This window comes from Gordionus sp. m RMFG-2023, chromosome 3, assembly GCF_954871325.1.
Source record: "Gordionus sp. m RMFG-2023 chromosome 3, tfGorSpeb1-WG-v2, whole genome shotgun sequence".
NCBI classification, from domain to species: Eukaryota; Metazoa; Nematomorpha; class Gordioida; order Chordodea; family Parachordodidae; genus Gordionus; species Gordionus sp. m RMFG-2023.
The window spans coordinates 46,256,846-46,274,920 of record NC_088777.1 but is presented as its reverse complement, the minus strand read 5'-3'; the positions used below and the strand labels follow the sequence as shown (position 1 = coordinate 46,274,920).

Sequence of the window (18,075 nt, the reverse complement as noted above, 5' to 3'; positions counted from 1 at the left end):
TTTTACATTTAGTACGCAGACATTTCTCTCGGTTATGAATAAACTAACATTTATAACATTTAAATTAATTATATTTTTCATCAAAAGTATTATTAAATTATAGAACCCTAAGATCTCTTTTTAATTCAGGCATTTTTGCTCCAATACTGATCATGTAAATGCTCCCTAATATTATTTTACGATTTATTTCGTTATCATTAATAAACCAAATTAAACTATTTAGAAAACTGCCATGGATTAAACTATATCGTTGTATTTTATAAATACAAATTATTATACTTCACTCTTTCATCTTCAGATAAGGATATAGGCGTTTAAATCTTTATCTAAATACCGGTAATCTTTGTCAACGAGTATGTTATTAACATAACAAATATTTGTACCTGTCAATGTGTAATTTTGACATGCCTAATATGTGTAGATTGGCAATCATCTGATTTTACAGTAGAGTAGATATTTAGTTATGGGCAAAGATTTAACACTTTTATTTAAAACAAATGTAAGCAATCAAAAAGTGTATTTTAATGAAGAAAAAAATAAAAATTCTAAAAAAATAAAAGATTTAGACTCATTTTCTCAGGAATCAAATGAAATTGTAAATAGCTATAAAATAATATCTTATCATTTTATATAGGTTAATTGCTTAAATCAATTACAATCTCTAATATATGACAACAGAGTAAAAAATCAGGATATCAGGTATTTTTATTAAAATTTATAAAGCCTTATATATTAAAGGTTTTTAAAACAATATTTTGATTGTAACAAAGAAAAAAATATGGAAGATTTAGTTAATATTGTATTAAATAGCTCATTTCAAAAATTAGCTTTGCTCAAAAATGCATGTATATATCTTTGTACCTATTCTATTATTTTTATATAAGATTTAGAATCATTGTCACCTCAACATAATATGCATCGTAAATTAGTTTGTGATTCAATATTGACCCTAATAAAGAGTAATTTTGAATAAATTTTTAATCTATAAAATAAATGTACATAGGAGTCTCTCAGTCATTTGTTCAAGAAAGAACTATGAAAGCACAAAAGATTATGCAACATATTGACATGTATGTTATTATATCACTGTGTTTGTTATATACCACTACATATTATATAATATGTTGATTATAGTTCACGCTTGCAAAGAAAACAAATAAAAGTTTCCAGAGTTTTTGAAAAAGAAAAAAGTTAAATATTTTTATAATATATTTCAGGTTGTAATGAAAGGAAAAGGGGAAGGTAAGTAAAGGGCCAGAGCTAAAAGGGATGTTTGTGTAAATAAGTTATGAAATTAATTATGTTAGGGCAAACTAAGAAGAAATGGGAAAGTTAGAAGGGGAAAAGTGAGGGCAATCAATATTATGTTATAATATACCAAAAAGGAAAAAGAATAGCTGGCATGATCCGAAGCTGGATATTTAAAGATTATGAAGTGCATCTAATTGTAATTCCCAGGTATGCAGGATTACAAGGATTTGCCCAGTGGAGGGAACGGCAACGATGGAGAAATGTAAGAATGCAATTTCCATGGAGGGAGTAAGGATCATGGAGGGAACAAGGAACGAGATTGAAGCGACATAAGGAATCTTCCGAGGATGCAGGTGGATAGTAGACGGTGCTACAACTGCGGGGAGCCAGGGCACCTATGGGCTCAATGTATGCGTAGCGGAAGGAGAGCGAGAAGAAGACAGGCGTCGAGAAGAGGACGGATAAGGAGATCAGAGTTATCATGGGAAAATACAGTGGGTCAACCGTATGGATGTGTGGAGGAGCAGGTTGAGTTGAGGAGGGAGGAACAACTAGGAACAAATGGGCAGACGATGCGTGACCAAAGATCAGAAGTTTGAGAAGAGGAGAATGCGGAGGAGCAGGAAGCTAACGGGGAACAGGAGCAACTAGCGTTGGAGCAAATGAGGGGAGCGGTGGTGGAAACCATGACGGATCTGGATGAAAGCCTGGCGTGGGAGGAGCTCATGCAGCTGGGAGAGATTGGAGTAGGGGAACAAAACGGAATGACTATGGAAGACTGGGAGCTGGAACACTTTTTGGAGTTCATCCTGTCAGAGGATGAGGATGAAGATGATGGGGACTCTGGTTTTATGTAAAGGGGGAAGTGTGATGTTTGGGGATATTAAATTATAATATAGTTGATAGTATAATTATAATATAGTCATTAAAAGAAGTTAATTGTAGTTATTTGTTTTAAATAGGATTAGTATACTTCAGTATATTATTATTATTTTAATTCAATATTATATTATTTTGCGCAATCGTTTTGTTAAAAAAAAAAATTATTATATTATTAGCATTAATTAAGTTGTATTGTGAATATAAAAAGAAAAAAAAAATAATAAAAAAGAGAGAAAATCGGGTTTTTGAAAAAATTTTCGTTATTAATTCTGGGAAGAAAATTTGTTGTTGATTTTTTTTGGTTGAGAGAAGTTATTGAAAAAGAAAAATTGGTGTATGTTTAAAAAAAGAAGAAATTAAAGTAAGACAAAAAATAATAATGTTCCAGCTCCCAGTCTTCCATAGTCATTCCGTTTCGTTCCCCTACTCCAATCTCTCCCAGCTACATGAGCTCCTCCCACGCCAGGCTTTCATCCGGATCCGTCATGGTTTCCACCACCGCTCCCCTCATTTGCTCCAACGCTAGTTGCTCCTGTTCCCCGTTAGCTTCCCGCTCCTCCGCATTCTCCTCTTCTCGGACTTCTTATCTTCTGTCACGCATCGTCTGCCCTTTTGTTCCTCCCTCCTCGACTCCACCCGCTCCCGCTCCTCCACACATCCATACGGTTGACCCGCTGTATTTTCCCATGATAACTCTGATCTCCTTTTCCGTCCTCTTCTCGACGCCCGTCTTCTTCTCGCTCTCCTTCCGCTACGCGTACATTGAGCCCGTAGGTGCCCTGGCTCCCCGCAGTTGTAGCACCGTCTACTATCCACCTGCATCCTCCGAATATTCCTTATGTCGCTTCCCAATCTCGTTCCTTGTTCCCTCCATGATCCTTAATCCCTCCATGGAAATCGCATTCTTACATTTCTTCATCGTTGTCGTTCCCTCCACTGGGCAAATCCTTGTAATCCTGCATACCTGGGAATTACAATTAGATGCACTTCATAATCTTCAAATATCCAGCTTCGGATCATGCCAGCTATTCTTTTTCCTTTTCGGTATATTATAACATAATATTGATTGCCCTCACTCTTCCCCTTCTAACTTTCCCATTTCTTCTTATTTTGCCCTAACATAATTAATTTTATAACTTATTTACACAAACATCCCTTTTAGCTCTGGCCCTTTACTTACCTTCCCCTTTTCCTTTCATTACAACCTTGCAGAATATATATTTTTTTTTTACTAATTTTTTGGTTTTTTTTTTTTACAAAACTCTACGCTTTTCCCTCCTTTCTCCCTTTTTTTTTACGTAAATTTAAACTCTTCAAAATTTTTTTTTTAAACTTAATTTAAAAATTTCACACAAAAAAAATTTTTTTTTTTTTAAACATAAATTTAAGTTCTTCAAAAATTTCTTTGTTCAAAAAAATATTTTCCCTTTCCTTTAAACCTAAATTTTCCCAAAAAAATTTTTTTTAAACGTACCTTTACACTCTTCACAAAATTTTTTTTTTTACATCATATATTTAAACTCTTCACCCAAAAAAATTTAAAACGGAAATTTAAACTCTCCACACAAACAATTTTTTCCTTAAACTAAAAACCTCCCAAAAAAAATATTCCCTTTAAATATCTAAAAAAAAAATTTACCTTAATTCCCTAATCTTTGATTTTTCAAACCGAATTAATTTGCGAATTTCCGATCTTTTACAAGCCCAACAACAAAATATGACATACCCTATACTCTTAAATTACACAGTCATGTTTACTTTCAAATCAAGCTAATTATATTCCCAATTTATTAACTAAAACTCCCTTTTTGACAACTTTTCTACATTTATTAATTAATTACTTACTTCGCTTGCCAAATTTATATAATTCTTCTCTTTTTCTTTTACCCAAAACATTTTATGTTTTACTCATTCCTCTTATCACCTGCTCAAAAATTTCAAATAATTTCTATTATTTTCTACCCCAACTTCTTATTCACACGATAACCTTGTTAAAATTAAATTATTTAATAAGCGTTTTTTTCTTTTTCTCTTTTAACTTTCAAACCTCACAATTCCCTTACAAAAAACAAACGAAGATACTTCTACTTTCTCTTATTTTTTATTTTTTTAAAAAAAAAACTCTTTTCCAAACGGAGACCCCCTTTTTTCCGCTGTTTATCTCTCTATTACCCAAATTAACTATTTTATTCTAAAACTAAATAATTTACCAACCAAGATTATTACGAATAAAAGGCGCCCTATTATTATTTACATATTCTCATTAAGCGCATATTTGAGCTAAAATTAAGCTAAACCCTTTTAAGACGGACAAGTAAATAAAACGCTCCCTTCCCAAACGGTTATATATATATATATTTTTCCTTTTTTTTTATTTCTCTATTAATATATTCATTGATACGCTTATTAAAATATTGAAAGGAGAACTATCGCTTAATGGCTCATTGTTGCCCCCATAATTTACATATATATATTTATTTTTTTTAAAACACACTCCATACTTTAACCATAATAGATGCATATATACGTATTCTTGCTTTTCCCTTTTATACATTCCCCTCTCCCTTATCTCCTTGGACTCTTGTTACTTTGTTCTCCCAGATCCTTTCCCTCAGGGTCTCGGGATCGATTCGCCTCCTGAGTTGATCCCTATGCCTAACTCCTTGTCTTCCGTCGGCAAATTCGACTTTATTTACGTGATCTCCCATATTTTCCACAATCACCCCGGGCTCTCATTTCTTTTTATTTCCAAATATTCTTGCCCATACAGCTTGCCCCATCATAAATTCCGCTTCATTTCTCGTATCTACCCGTTCATTTTCTTGATTTGCCGGCCTCAATGAATCCAACCAAATTCGCGTTCACCGTCCTAAAAACTTTTCTGCCGGTGACGGCTCATTCCCTTTTTTACTGTTGTTATAATACGCCACAGCTACCCATATCTCTCCGCCCCCATCCTTCGATTTTTTTAACCAATTCTTTACGACCGCTACCATCCTTTCCGCCTGTCCATTGGAACTTGGGTGGTAAGGCGGCGTTAAAACGTGTTTCGCTCCAGTTTCCGCACAAAAGACTTTGAATTGTTTACTTATAAATGCAGGACCCCCATCTGAAACCACTGTCTTCGCGACCCCAAATTTAGCCCATAAATTTTTCAATACTTTTATGACTACTTGAGTGGTTAATTCTTTCACTTCCTCATACTCTACCCATTTCGAAAAAGCATCTACCACTAATATATATATCTCATTTTCGAAATCAAAGAAATCCAAGTGAATGCGGTCCCACGGCTGGGTTGCTTTCGGCCATACACTTTCTCTGTCTTTTCGAGGCATAGGCGCCCATGAATTACACCTCACACAAGCTCGACTGATGTTTTCAATGTCTTTGTTCCTTCCTGGCCACCACACATACTCCCGCCCCCACTGTTTCATTCTCTCCATTCCTTGATGTCCCGCATGAATCATTGCCATCACGGCTTCCCTTAACTTGAACGGTATTACACTCCGACTCCCTCGCACTAAACATCATCTATAATTGCCAACTCCTTCTCTATATACTTGAACGTTTTATCCCCGTCTTGCCAGGCCTTCCGTCCCTTTAGGCATGCTTTGACTCGTCTTAATTCTCGATCTTTTAAGGTTTCCTTTTTAATTATCTCCCAGGTCACTGGCCCACCCCTGGATATCCCAGCCATCGTTCTAATCAGTATTTGCTCATTTTCCTCATCTCTTTCCTCCTGTTCTTTCTCACCAAAATCCTCTCCCGCTCCACACCGAGATAAAATGTCCGGTAAGTAGTTTTCTTTTCCCCGACGATACCTCACTTGTACGTCAAAGCTGCCTACAAGCAATAGCCATCTTTGCAAGCGAGGCGACAGCATCAGCTCCTTAAAGCTGCCTACAAGCAATAGCCATCTTTGCAAGCAAGGCGACAGCATCAGCTCCTTATTATCTTTCTTAAACAGATGTACCAGCGGCTTATGGTCCGTGTAAATCACAAACCGGCGCCCAATCAAATACTCTCGACATTTCGTCAACCCAAAAATTACGGCAAGCGCTTCTTGTTTAATCACCGAATACCTAGTCTCTGCTGCTCTAAATATCCTTGAGAAAAATAACACTGGCCTTTCCAACCCATCAATACAATGTAATAGAGCTCCTCCTACCCCTTTATTTGACGCGTCTACAGCCACAAATACCTCCAATTCGTTGTTGAAGCATACTAAAATGGGTTCCCTTCCAATCCTGAATTTCAGCTCCTCAAAGGCCATCTCCTGTTCATCTGCCCACTCAAATTTCTCTCCCTTCCTTAGCAATTGATATAACGGCGCGGCTATCTGAGCAAATCCCTCCACGAACCTATGGTAATAGTTGACCATTCCCAAAAAGGCCTGCACTTCCGCTTTATTACTAGGTCTTATCATATTATTAATACCCGTCATATTCTTGTCTAAGGGTCTCACTTCCTTTCCCGTAATAGTGTGCCCCAGATACGTCACTTCCATAACTCCCAACACACTTTTCTCCGCACTGGCCCGCAATCCTTTTTCCCTTATTCTTCTAAATACTTCCTCCAATTTCCGCTCATGTTGTTCAGGCGTCCTTCCAGTCACCAACACATAGTAGAAAACTCCCTCCATTCCTTGGAAAACAGCAGCCATTGTCCGCTGAAAAATAGGAGCTGAGACACTAAGTCCGAATGGTGATCTACAAAACGCGATCAATCCCTTCGGCGTAGTAATAGTTAATAACTTCCTTACCTTTGATCGTACACGTAATTGCAGATAGGCATTAGAAAAATCCACTTTTGAAAAATACACGCTTCCCTTTAAATTGGCCAGTATTTCCTCAATTCTTGGCAATGGATATTTGACCTCCACGACCCATGGATTTAATGTAACTCGAAAATCAGCACATAAACGGAGTTTTCCATTCGCTTTCTTCACCGGCACCAATGGAGTTGCCCACTCACTGTATTCCACAGGACAAACAATTCCTTTTTGTACCCATTGATCCAATTCCAACTCGACTTCCTTTCTCCACTCAAATGGTATCCGCCGTAACGCACAGAACTTTGGCACAACCATCTCTCAACTTAACGTCTACTTCATAGTCCCTGAGGCATCCTAAGTCTTCATTAAAAATTTCCTGATAGCTTTGTACTAATCTCCGGACTCCTTCTTGTACTTGGGTCATAGCCAATTCTCCTCTCTCCTCCTTAGTTATCAATTCTTCCTAAGCGGTGTTCTGTCCCTCATTAATTCCCAATTTTCTCTAGGCGTCTCCCTTGTTTTGCTCCTTAACTGGTCTATTTCGCTCCTTGACGGGTCTTCCCTTGTTACGCTCCTTGGGTTACATCCCCTTGTTTCGCTCCTTAACTTGGCTTCTCTTATTACGCTCCCTGGGTTATTTCCCTCGGCCCCACTCCTTGAATTGACTCCTCCGGTTACGCTCCTTGCGTTATTTCCCTCTGCTTCGCTCCTTGGATTGACTTCTCTTGTTACCCTCCTGGGGTTATTTCCTTTTGCTTCGTTCCTTCGTCTGGCTCCTCTTGTTACGCTCCTTGGGTTATTTCCCTTTGTTTCGCTCCTTGGGTCTTCTCCCGTTACGCTCCTTGGGTTATCTTCCCTGATTTCGCTCCTGGAATGATTTCTCCCTATTTCGCTCCTTAAATTATTGCTCCTTGTTTCGCTCCTAGAATTATTTCTCCTTACCTCGCCCCTTGGATTATCGCTTCCTGTTACGCTCCTAAAATTATTTCCTCTGGTTTCCATCGATCAGTTTTATGATGCTACTGAAATGGATTGCATAAAGCCCAGAAAAGTGTTTGAGCTTTTATAAAAAAAGATATAGGCAAATATAAACCTTAATAAATCCAAATAAATAGGGGCAAGTTAAAAATTTGCTAGACCTTTAGTCTACCTCTGTCTAAAAGAATTTCCACAAAAATGACCACTATTTTATTTCTCGAGCATTAATGGCGTTCATTTTTATTTGAATACTACTCTTAATGCTTTTATCTCATATAATTTATGATCAATATTAATAAATATTATGATACCATATAAAAAAATAAATAAATCGAAGTTTTATAATGCTGCAAACATTGCCTTCAAAAATTATTTGCAGTTTTTTTAGTCCGACGTTCTAAAACGATGTTAGTATGTTGACTAAAATATTAATTGGGTATGAGAGATTTACCGATATCGAATGTATGTGGCATCAGTCCTTGAAAACCTCTCCCGAGAGCAAGATATCTTCAACTTTGATGTAAAGAGGAGGAAGAGTTTTGCGAAAAAGTAATCTTAAAATCAAGAAATTACAGGATAGAGCAAAACGATTCATGAACCCCAAGAAAAAATAGAGCATGTTTTACGAGAAATTTTTAGTGAATGGTATGAGAAAATTTTAGTAAGCAACATGAAAGACCAGATGGGGAACTCATCGGAATCTATTAAAGCCCCGATGGAGAGGGGATGACGATAAAACTATAAGTGAGTGGCGAGCTACACAAGAAAATTTATAATTAGGAAATTAAGTTAAAAAGATAGGGAAGACATAATGTGACAATTGTTATGATATTTATGATAAAAAAAGTAACAAAAAAATTTTAATATCACGCATAAATACAAAATATCGAGTAGTAACCATTAACTTTTATCGTCTGGTTTATATATATATATATATACAAAAGTTAAATTTAAGAAAAAAAACAAGCCAAACCTAAAATAAATAAGGGTTCGTTTACCTAAATGTCAACATTTTTTTTAAATATTAATTTAAATATTTTTTTTTCTTGCAAAAGATGTTTTTCCTTACGCATCATCATCGACCACTCATTCCAATGCCTTAAATAATGGCCTTGACGGTTCTACTGATAAGAAAACAAATTATTCAAAATATGGTACTAATTTGGATGCGGATTTAAATCAAAATACAGAGGATCGGGCAAATGAGAAAAGTTCGAATTTTACTCAGGAAGAGATCCAGGAGGTAATTATTCTAACACTGCATTTACAATAAACGCGATTCGTTCGAGCGTGCCAAATTAATCGTTAGCCAAAATAACAGCTGATTCGTCTATTATCGCATCGCAACATGTGTTTTTCACGAAATATCATCAATTCGCTCAGTATTTAAGAATTATACATGTTACTGGCTTGATTATGCAAATTTGCTTAGCGAAAAATTTCGCACCACTTGAGCGAATCTCCCTTACTATAAATATACAGTGTAGTTTTGAAAATGTATTTCATTTATTTTTCGTAAAATTGTTCGTAAATTAAAAAATTTTTTTTTTGATGAAAATTAATTATTTAGTTCGAACAAGAAAATCGGAAAATATACGAGGAATACACGTCATCGTTAAATGAAATACAGTAAAGAAAAATAAATTCCCTCATTATTTATATTTATCTCATAAAGTATCGTTTTTTGAAATGATTTTACTTTAAGTTTTGAAAAAATACTTTTGCTCCGTAAAAAATGTTATATTCTTAAATATATGAAAATACTTAACTTCAGATCAATCGAGAAAAAGATGGTCGAAATATCGCGTCTACAGGATGTACTGACGGACAACCTTTTGACACAGGTGCCTTGTTAAAACACTTAAAGGGGCCTTATACTTATACGTTCATACACTCGTAGGGATGATTGTTTATGGCTTAAGCCAAATCCTTTACCTATAATTAGACATTTTGTGTCTGTTCCATATATTTAAAATTTATCACGTTTTAATTTGTGAATAGACCACATTTTCATTTTACCCTCCGTTTCTAATCTAGTTACTCCTTTTTTTGTTTTGTTTTAATATCAAAACATTGTCACAATCTTTCCCACTATACATGTTCTTCTCATTTATTAATTTTTCTAAATAATTATTCTCAAAAGGATGAAAGCATAGACAGGGTTGCTGATAGTACAGTTAACACTACAGAAAATGTTAAACAAGGGAATGTCGAAATTTTGCAAGTGAACTATAATAATAATTATAACAAATAGCCCAAAACTATTTATTATATTTTTTTAAATGAAACTCTAGGCACTTCAACACAAAGCAGGGGTCAGAGTTTGGATGCTATTCATTTTAATCGTATTGACCTTTTCGTTGTTGTTTCTAGACTGGTACAATCCCTGATGGCTTATTTGGAATCTAGCATTTTATTATATTATATGACCTATGCCTTTTAAATTATGTATTGTTTTGTGTGAACTCTTAAAAATAATCTGGGCATCGCAAAACATTTGTCATTGATTTGAATCAATATTTCGAGTCAATAAAACGTATGGATATAATATATTTACTGAAAATGTTTGATATTCTATAAAAAAATTTAAAAAATCTTAGCTTTTTTTTTTAAAAGTAAGCGACGATGTTAATAGCTCCGGAATTTTTTCCTAAGTTTACTTTACAAAACTAAAAAAACGATTATTTTTATTGTGAAATAAATAAAAGTGAGTGATAAAAATATGCGTTTTTTAGTCGAATCTGATGAAAATATGCAATTTTTAATCGAAATTACAGGTGGGCGTGGTTTAATTTTTTACGGTGGTAATAAAAAATATTCACGTTTTTTCACGTTTACCACTAAATAAATTTTTGACTCGATCCGCCTGCTCACGAAAGACCATATTTTAATCACATCCTAGAATTCTCGGCGTTAAAATTTTCAAAACTTTGTTGCTATATTTAAATTTATTCTATCATAGTTTTTATCTCTAATGCTAAATTAATAACACAAAATAATTACAATTTATAAATCAAAATTTTTATATAGAAAAAGAAGATTGTCCATGTTTTTTTTAATTTCAATTATGTTCGCCTTTCCTCAAGCGATCAAAATAATCTTTCATTATAAGCCGAACTTGTCGGGGCTGACAAAATTTTTCATGTAATTTTCTCAAAAAAAGGAAATGAATTTTCCTGCTTCCAAAACTTCAAAATATTGTCATTGTTATTTGTTTTATCAACGGTGAATTGAGTTCATCCTCACAAATTTCAACGCTATGTTGATGCTTCATCAGAATCATTTAAAAATTCCCAAAATGTTTCATTTAAAATAGCGGTTTTTTATGTGTATAGGATGAATTATAAAAGTTATAAATGATAGTTGATATTGACTTATGCATATAATCTAATTTTATATCCTTGGGTGACCAGTAGAAAAAGATGACTTATCTATTTAAAAGGATACATAATAGAGGTTGCCTATTTAATAGGGCTAGCTAAATTGTTAGGGGAATCTGTAAAAGAACAATAAATTGTTTCTTTGAGACAGTTGTTTATGGGAATATGCATATATTAGGAATAATTAAAAAGTATTTGCATAAGACTAAAATTATTGTACTAAGTTTATGATCATTATGTGGTAAATCATTCAAAAAAAATGTATTAAGGTCACCTTTAATATACATTCAAACAATTGAGAGGCAATAGAAACGCTTAAAAAATAATGTCACAATAACAGATATAGAGAAAAGACAAATTAATATTAAAAAAAAATTTTTTTTTTTAAAAATTAATCTAAATGTAAAGGAAAAATTATTGTTATTATTTACACATATATTAAATAATATATTGAGTAATAATATGTTTAAATATTAATAAATTTTAAAATATTTGTTCACTATATTTTAAATATAAATAAGCCAAACAAGTAATGTAATTTGTATGATTTTAGGTTTGTAGGTAAATTTGAGTGTTGTGATATTCAAATGAGTTAAAGAAAAAAGAATAAAAAAGATTTATTATTCAGATTAAATAAAGTTCAAGATTATTTCAGTTTGTGGGTAAAACATTATGTAAATGAATATTATAGAAATCGAGGATATTTTTCTTGTAAAGAATTATGATTTTACGAACTTAATTTTTAATCTTATAATTTTAATTTTTTTATATTATTATTTCTTATTTTAATTATGATTATGAAATTAGTATTTATATTAATTAATAAAGAATTAGTAGTTTAATTATACTATTTATTTTATGCTCTAAATTCTCTCAACCACTACTTTTGTTGGCCGAAACATTATGTTCTATGGACATATTTAGGCTCCATAAAATACTAAAATATTACATTGGTGTTGGAGAGTGGAGGCGACAGGGCAATTTAAACAATTCAGTCTAATTAACTCTGAAAAGAAATTCTAAATAAAGGGGGAAGGGGATGTATGAAATGAATATCGACTAAGACAAAGAATGAGAGCAATAAAACAATGGTATCAATATTAATGGTCGTAATTCGAAAAAGAATAGAATTAGTCGTTTAATTAAAAGGAATTCGTCACAAGAGATCGTTATACGTACAAATGATCGATGTAGCTAAAAATAAATTCGTTATAATTTTTATTAAAGATACGTTTAACTCTTATATTAGTTGATAATATTTAGCAAAATACTAGGTTGTTGATTAACCAAAATCTTCAAGAAGAGAAACGGCTTTCGTCATTAGAAAATTCATGTCGCAATCGAGCTCAATTAGAGATCGGATTTTTATTTTGGATCAAAAGATACAACAAATCATTATCGTATAAGAGATCTTAAGGCAACGTGGATATCTTGATAAGCGACTAGGTAGAACAAGTGGTCAAGACCAGGATGCAATCGTTAATCGCAGATCAAGCTTCGCTTATCGTTGACCGAGATAATGCACTTATCATTAGTTACAAGAGAAGAAGATAGAAACAAGCAAAGATTAAAATAATTTAACAGGAGAATTTAAGATGGGGTATCGATAATCATTGACTAGCAATCGGGAATCGTTTAAAAGCATGCAATCAATACCAGACGAAGGCAAGAAACAGAATCTACCGGTGAGAAGAAGTAATCGAATACATGCAGGAATATTGGTATTTCGCAGAATGTGGGGTCTAATCTAAGTGGAAGGGTGTTGTGATATTCAAATGAGAAAGAAAAAAGATTTATTATTCAGATTAAATAAAGTTCAAGATTATTTCAGTTTGTGGGTAAAACATTATGTAAATGAATATTATAGAAAATTATATATAATCGAGGATATTTTTCTTGTAACGAATTATGATTTTACGAACTTAATTTTTAATCTTATAATTTTAATTTTTTTATATTATTTTAATTTCTTATTTTAATTATGATTATGAAATTAGTATTTATATTAATTAATAAAGTATTAGTAGTTTAATTATACTATTTATTTTATGCTCTAAATTCTCTCAACCACTACTTTTGTTGGCCGAAACATTATGTTCTATGGACATATTCAGGCTCCATAAAATACATTTTAGACCCGGCTGGTCACCACGGGTTTATTTTACAAAAAATATACTTCTCGGCCCGTTTTGGGCCCGGTCTGCAGGTCTTTGATAAATATAGAGTAGGTAAGCAAAAATAAAAAAAAGGAATTTATTGAAGCAATTACAATGAATAATAACTATAGAAACAAGTTTAATAATAATTAATAAAAGTAAATAAATTACTTAAATATGGATATTGACCACGAATGGTTGTAAAAAATCCCCAGTCCCTACTATTGGTCTCCATCTTTCGGCTAACTGTAACACTAAACATACTCCGTGTGTAAAACTCAGATCGAGAAAAATCGCCTCCCTTTATACTGCGCAAATTCTCGAAGGATGCCATCCAAGATATTTTTCAATCAACATAAGGAAGCTTTAAAACGAGCCAACATACATGCTCTCTAGAACTTCTAGGCCTCGGTATAACCGATGGTAAGGAAGGCCTTATGGATTGACATGTATTCCATGGCAGATTTTGTTACCGATCGTCTCGCATGAAATTACACGTGCATGAAAAGAACAAATATTTTTTTATAAACAATATGGACTTCGCTTTGGTTACCACCTCTACATTGGGAGCCTTTGGTTCCGAGTCCTCTCTTAAAAGTAATAGGAAATAAAAGATATGCTTTTTCTGATCCCAAGGAATCTCTTATCTTTGCCAAAACATTGGCTTGAAAAATATGCCTTTCAAATTTCTTATCAATCCACGGTTCCATGTATCTTTAGAAAAAAAATTTTTCAAGATCTATTTGCGTTTTTATTTTGAATTTCACATATTTTATAATTATATTAAAGTATTAACCTAAGATTAATATTATATAGTTATGGAAACTATTACAAGTATTAAATGCTAGAGATGCGGAGTACGATAATTATTATTTAATAAACTTAATTTATCAAACCTTATCTTCTCTTAACTTAATATAATTATTTAATTTAATCACAAACTTTCTAAGTCTTAATTTTTCTTCAACTTAATAATAAATATTAATTAACTGAGTTACACTATTTTAAACTTTCAAATATATTTAATCATTTTTATTTCTTATATCAATTTAATAATTCATAATCAAAAGTTAAAAAATTTTCCAGAAAAATATCATAAATCCTTATTCATATTCACAAAAATATAAGTTAAGAAAAATCTATTAATAATTACAGGGGCGGAATGGCGACGCTACGGCCTCGTGGGCATTTTTTTTATAACGGCCTCAATTATATGGAGGCTCCCCCATATCTCCCCGCTTTTGCTCGGTCTTCGACCGGGTTCCCTTATATGGCTTCTTCGATTTCCATGATTTTTATTACTTCTTATTTTTGAAAATAAGTTCAAAAGATATACATTTTTAGTAAAAAAAAAGAATAGTATTATACGTTAGTCATATATTTTATTTTTAAAAAATGCACATCTAAAATCATATTCACTACAGATATAAAATAATTTTCATTGCACATATATATTTTATGGTAATAGGAAAAAAAACCCCGGAAAATAAACCCCCAGGAAAAAAACCCCTTGGGATTATTTTTATACACTCTCATATTTAAGTATAATCTAGCAATACAATTGCAAGTTAATAATTTGTTAAAAATATTATGACCTCATCAACTTTTTGCTGATAGACCATTCATGCTTCCTCCTCCTACTGTCATGGGCCTTGCTGGAGTTGGTGTACCTCCTATGAATATGATGCACCATCCAAATTTACCCCCCAATATGATGGGTTATTTATATTTACTATTGATACTTAAAACGTTATGTATATATTATAAATTATTAGAAATAACTGCTTGCATAAATAGGCCAATCCAAACAGATTTTTTTAAAATACAAATTTATTTAAGCAGATAATCAATTTTTAGAAATACATCTGTATATAACTTGATTGGTTGTTAGCAGCCAGTATATAAAGAAATAGAAACTTAATTCATTGCATATTTAAAAGATGAATATTGAAATAAATTCGTGATTTATTATAATAGAAACAAATATACATTCACCCAATATACAATTTAATTCAGTTGAAACCATTAAAATGCAAATGGGAAATACTCGATTTTTTTGCATTTGGTATTTTGAATATATGTGATAATTTTAATTTATTCATGATTTATCACCTCATTGATATGCAACTACCTTTAGTTTTTAGCTTATTAAAAGTTTTAAAATGTATTTTTAATCAAAAGAATAAAAATTGTTTATTAATTAAAAACGCTATAATTGATATTTAGACAATTGCAAGTTAATAATTTGTTAAAAATATTATTGTTTAGCAACGTTAAATGAACATATATTAAAATGTATTTTTAATCAAAAGAATAAAAATTGTTTATAAATTAAAAACGCTATAATTGGTATTTAGACAATTGCAAGTTAATAATTTGTTTAAAATATTATTGTTCAGAAACTAGTTAAATGAACAAATATTAAAATGTATTATGATCATTATGTTTTAAAATGTATTTTTAATCTAAAGAATAAAAATTGTTTATCAATTAAAAACGCTATAATTGGTATTTAGACAATTGCAATTTAATAATTTGTTAAAAATATTATTGTTCAGCAACTAGTTAAATGAACAAATATTAAAATGTATTATGATCATGTTTTAAAATGTATTTTTAATCAAAAGAATAAAAATTGTTTATCAATTAAAAACGCTATAATTGGTATTTATTTATAAAATTAAACAATAATTATTTGGATCTTTATGCCGTATATAAAGACAAAAAAAAATTAAATTTACAAAAATATTTTATTCATAAAATTTATATTTTATAAAAAAAATTAATAGATTTTATTCATCCTGGAAAGCTCATATATGGAGGGTATTCTTTGGCGCTGCTCAAAGTATTCTTCTTTTAAATGCCGAGCAATACTTTTTTCAACACTCGATAATCAAGACCCGGTTCTTGATACAGCTCATAATCATCCATCAAATATTAATGGACTAGTAGCAATGAAATCCATCGCTAACATGAAGAAGCGATGTGCAGACTCTTTGGCAAAACCTCTTCAAATTTATGCAGAGGAAATTGTAAAATTAGACCAACGAGTTCAGTCGCATATGTTATCGGAAGATTCTATAAAAAGAACTCTAAGGAATCACAACCCTTCAAATCTTGAGAATTTGGAAGACCTAGTTATTGAAGGTATTAGTTTAAATATAATTATATATTCATAAAAATTTAAATATTATAGGTGATTAGGCAAATTGTGGCTCCCATAACTCAAAACGATTTTTATTATTTGATAATGGCCCACAAGCTGAAGAACGCATAATAATGTTCGCAACATATGATTCCTTGAATCTAATATCTAATAGGACAGAGTGGTATATGGATGGTAATTTTGCCATGTCCCCTCAAAATTTTCTACAATTATATGTGATTAGAGTAGCAATAAACAATATTTTTATTACAGCGGTTTATTGTGTACTCCATACTCAAAGTACTTATGAAATAATATTTCAAACAATAATGTCTAAATGTCAGGAAAGGGATTTATTTCCTGATCCATTATATATATACATGGATTTCGAAAAGTCTGCTATGACCGCGGTTAAGAGTATCATTGGTATGATTATTAATATGTTTAATAATTTATATTTATTTTTCCAATTAGGGGATCACATCGTAATTAGAGGATGTTTTTACCATTTGTGTCAAAGTACACATAGAAAAATTCAGAAGCTGGGTCTGGAAAGCGAATACAGGACCGATGAAACTCTAAGTTTTTTTTGTGGCATGATGGACGGCTTAGCATTCGTTCCGTTATGTGATATGGACATTGCAATGACATTCCTGAGATCAGTTACTCCGAGCAATGGTAAGGACATACTTGATTATTTCGATAAAAATTATGTCAGTGGAGTATCAAGGGAGGTCATGAGAAGCAATTCTCAATCCCAAACACGTCGAATTGAGCCTCGATGAAACCTGGAACGTCAATCAGAGCACTCTCTCAGATGAAGAACGAACAAATAATCAAGCGAAGGTTGGAATCATCTTTTTTCTAATCTGGTTGGGAATAAACACCCATCAATCTGGGTACTCATTAAAAAAATGAAATGCGAGATGGCTGCCGACGAAACCAAACTTGAAAGATGGCGCGTAGGTAGTTGGACATCGAAAACAAAATCGCAGAGTTCTAACAACCAGATTCGGCTAAAGAAACTTTGTGAAGAATACCGTGATGGGGTGCGAAGCCTTCAAGATTTTATAAGAGCGATATCCTTCAATATTCGATGTCAACCAATATAATTATTATTATAAATTATAAAATTTGTATATACATGATCATGATTTACCAATAAAATAAACATTATTTTATATTAGATTTATAACGATATTGCACTATAAAATCAAATCATACATCCACATGTTGAATATAAAAAAATACATACTCAATATATCAAATCAATTAATTTTACACATAAAATTATTGCAATTATACAATATTACCGCTATAAAATTGCTGCACTTATAAAATCAGGCACCGATCATATTGTAAATAGATATTAATAAAATTCAAATAAAAGAATTAAGAAAATATATAATTTTTACCTTAATGAATCTCCCATTAATTTTGAACCTTTTCGCAAATATACAAGAATATCTTCTAGTTCAATCTGCGCTAATGGTTCTCATTCAACTGACA

At 32.0% G+C, this 18,075-nt stretch overlaps 2 protein-coding genes across 2 annotated transcripts; both read left to right on the top strand.

Moving 5' to 3' along the window:
* The first annotated feature begins 439 nt into the window (after positions 1-439).
* On the top strand, positions 440-10,418 carry LOC135926458 (syntaxin-18-like). Its single transcript, XM_065462344.1, has 11 exons — positions 440-595; positions 635-699; positions 739-845; positions 885-959; positions 1,004-1,070; positions 1,135-1,190; positions 8,941-9,128; positions 9,456-9,514; positions 9,660-9,729; positions 10,029-10,109; positions 10,180-10,418. The coding sequence occupies exons 1-11, from the start codon at positions 464-466 to the stop codon at positions 10,273-10,275; spliced, it is 996 nt and encodes a 331-aa protein (XP_065318416.1). The 5' UTR covers positions 440-463; the 3' UTR covers positions 10,276-10,418.
* Positions 10,419-16,902: 6,484 nt separating this feature from the next.
* Positions 16,903-17,635, top strand: LOC135926460 (uncharacterized). The gene is made up of 2 exons (XM_065462346.1): positions 16,903-16,992; positions 17,041-17,635. Exons 1-2 carry the CDS (start codon positions 16,947-16,949, stop codon positions 17,349-17,351), a joined length of 357 nt encoding a protein of 118 aa, XP_065318418.1. The 5' UTR covers positions 16,903-16,946; the 3' UTR covers positions 17,352-17,635.
* The last annotated feature ends 440 nt before the right edge of the window (positions 17,636-18,075 follow it).

Coding starts and splice junctions, on each gene's coding strand:
- LOC135926458 (XM_065462344.1), top strand. CDS start 464: ATGGGCAAAGATTTAACACTTTTATTTAAAACAAATGTAAGCAATCAA. Junction 700..738: donor GTAAAAAATCAGGATATCAG/GTATTTTTATTA, acceptor TATATATTAAAG/GTTTTTAAAACAATATTTTG. Junction 960..1,003: donor AATATTGACCCTAATAAAGA/GTAATTTTGAAT, acceptor AAATGTACATAG/GAGTCTCTCAGTCATTTGTT.
- LOC135926460 (XM_065462346.1), top strand. CDS start 16,947: ATGGATTTCGAAAAGTCTGCTATGACCGCGGTTAAGAGTATCATTG. Junction 16,993..17,040: donor CGCGGTTAAGAGTATCATTG/GTATGATTATTA, acceptor TTTTCCAATTAG/GGGATCACATCGTAATTAGA.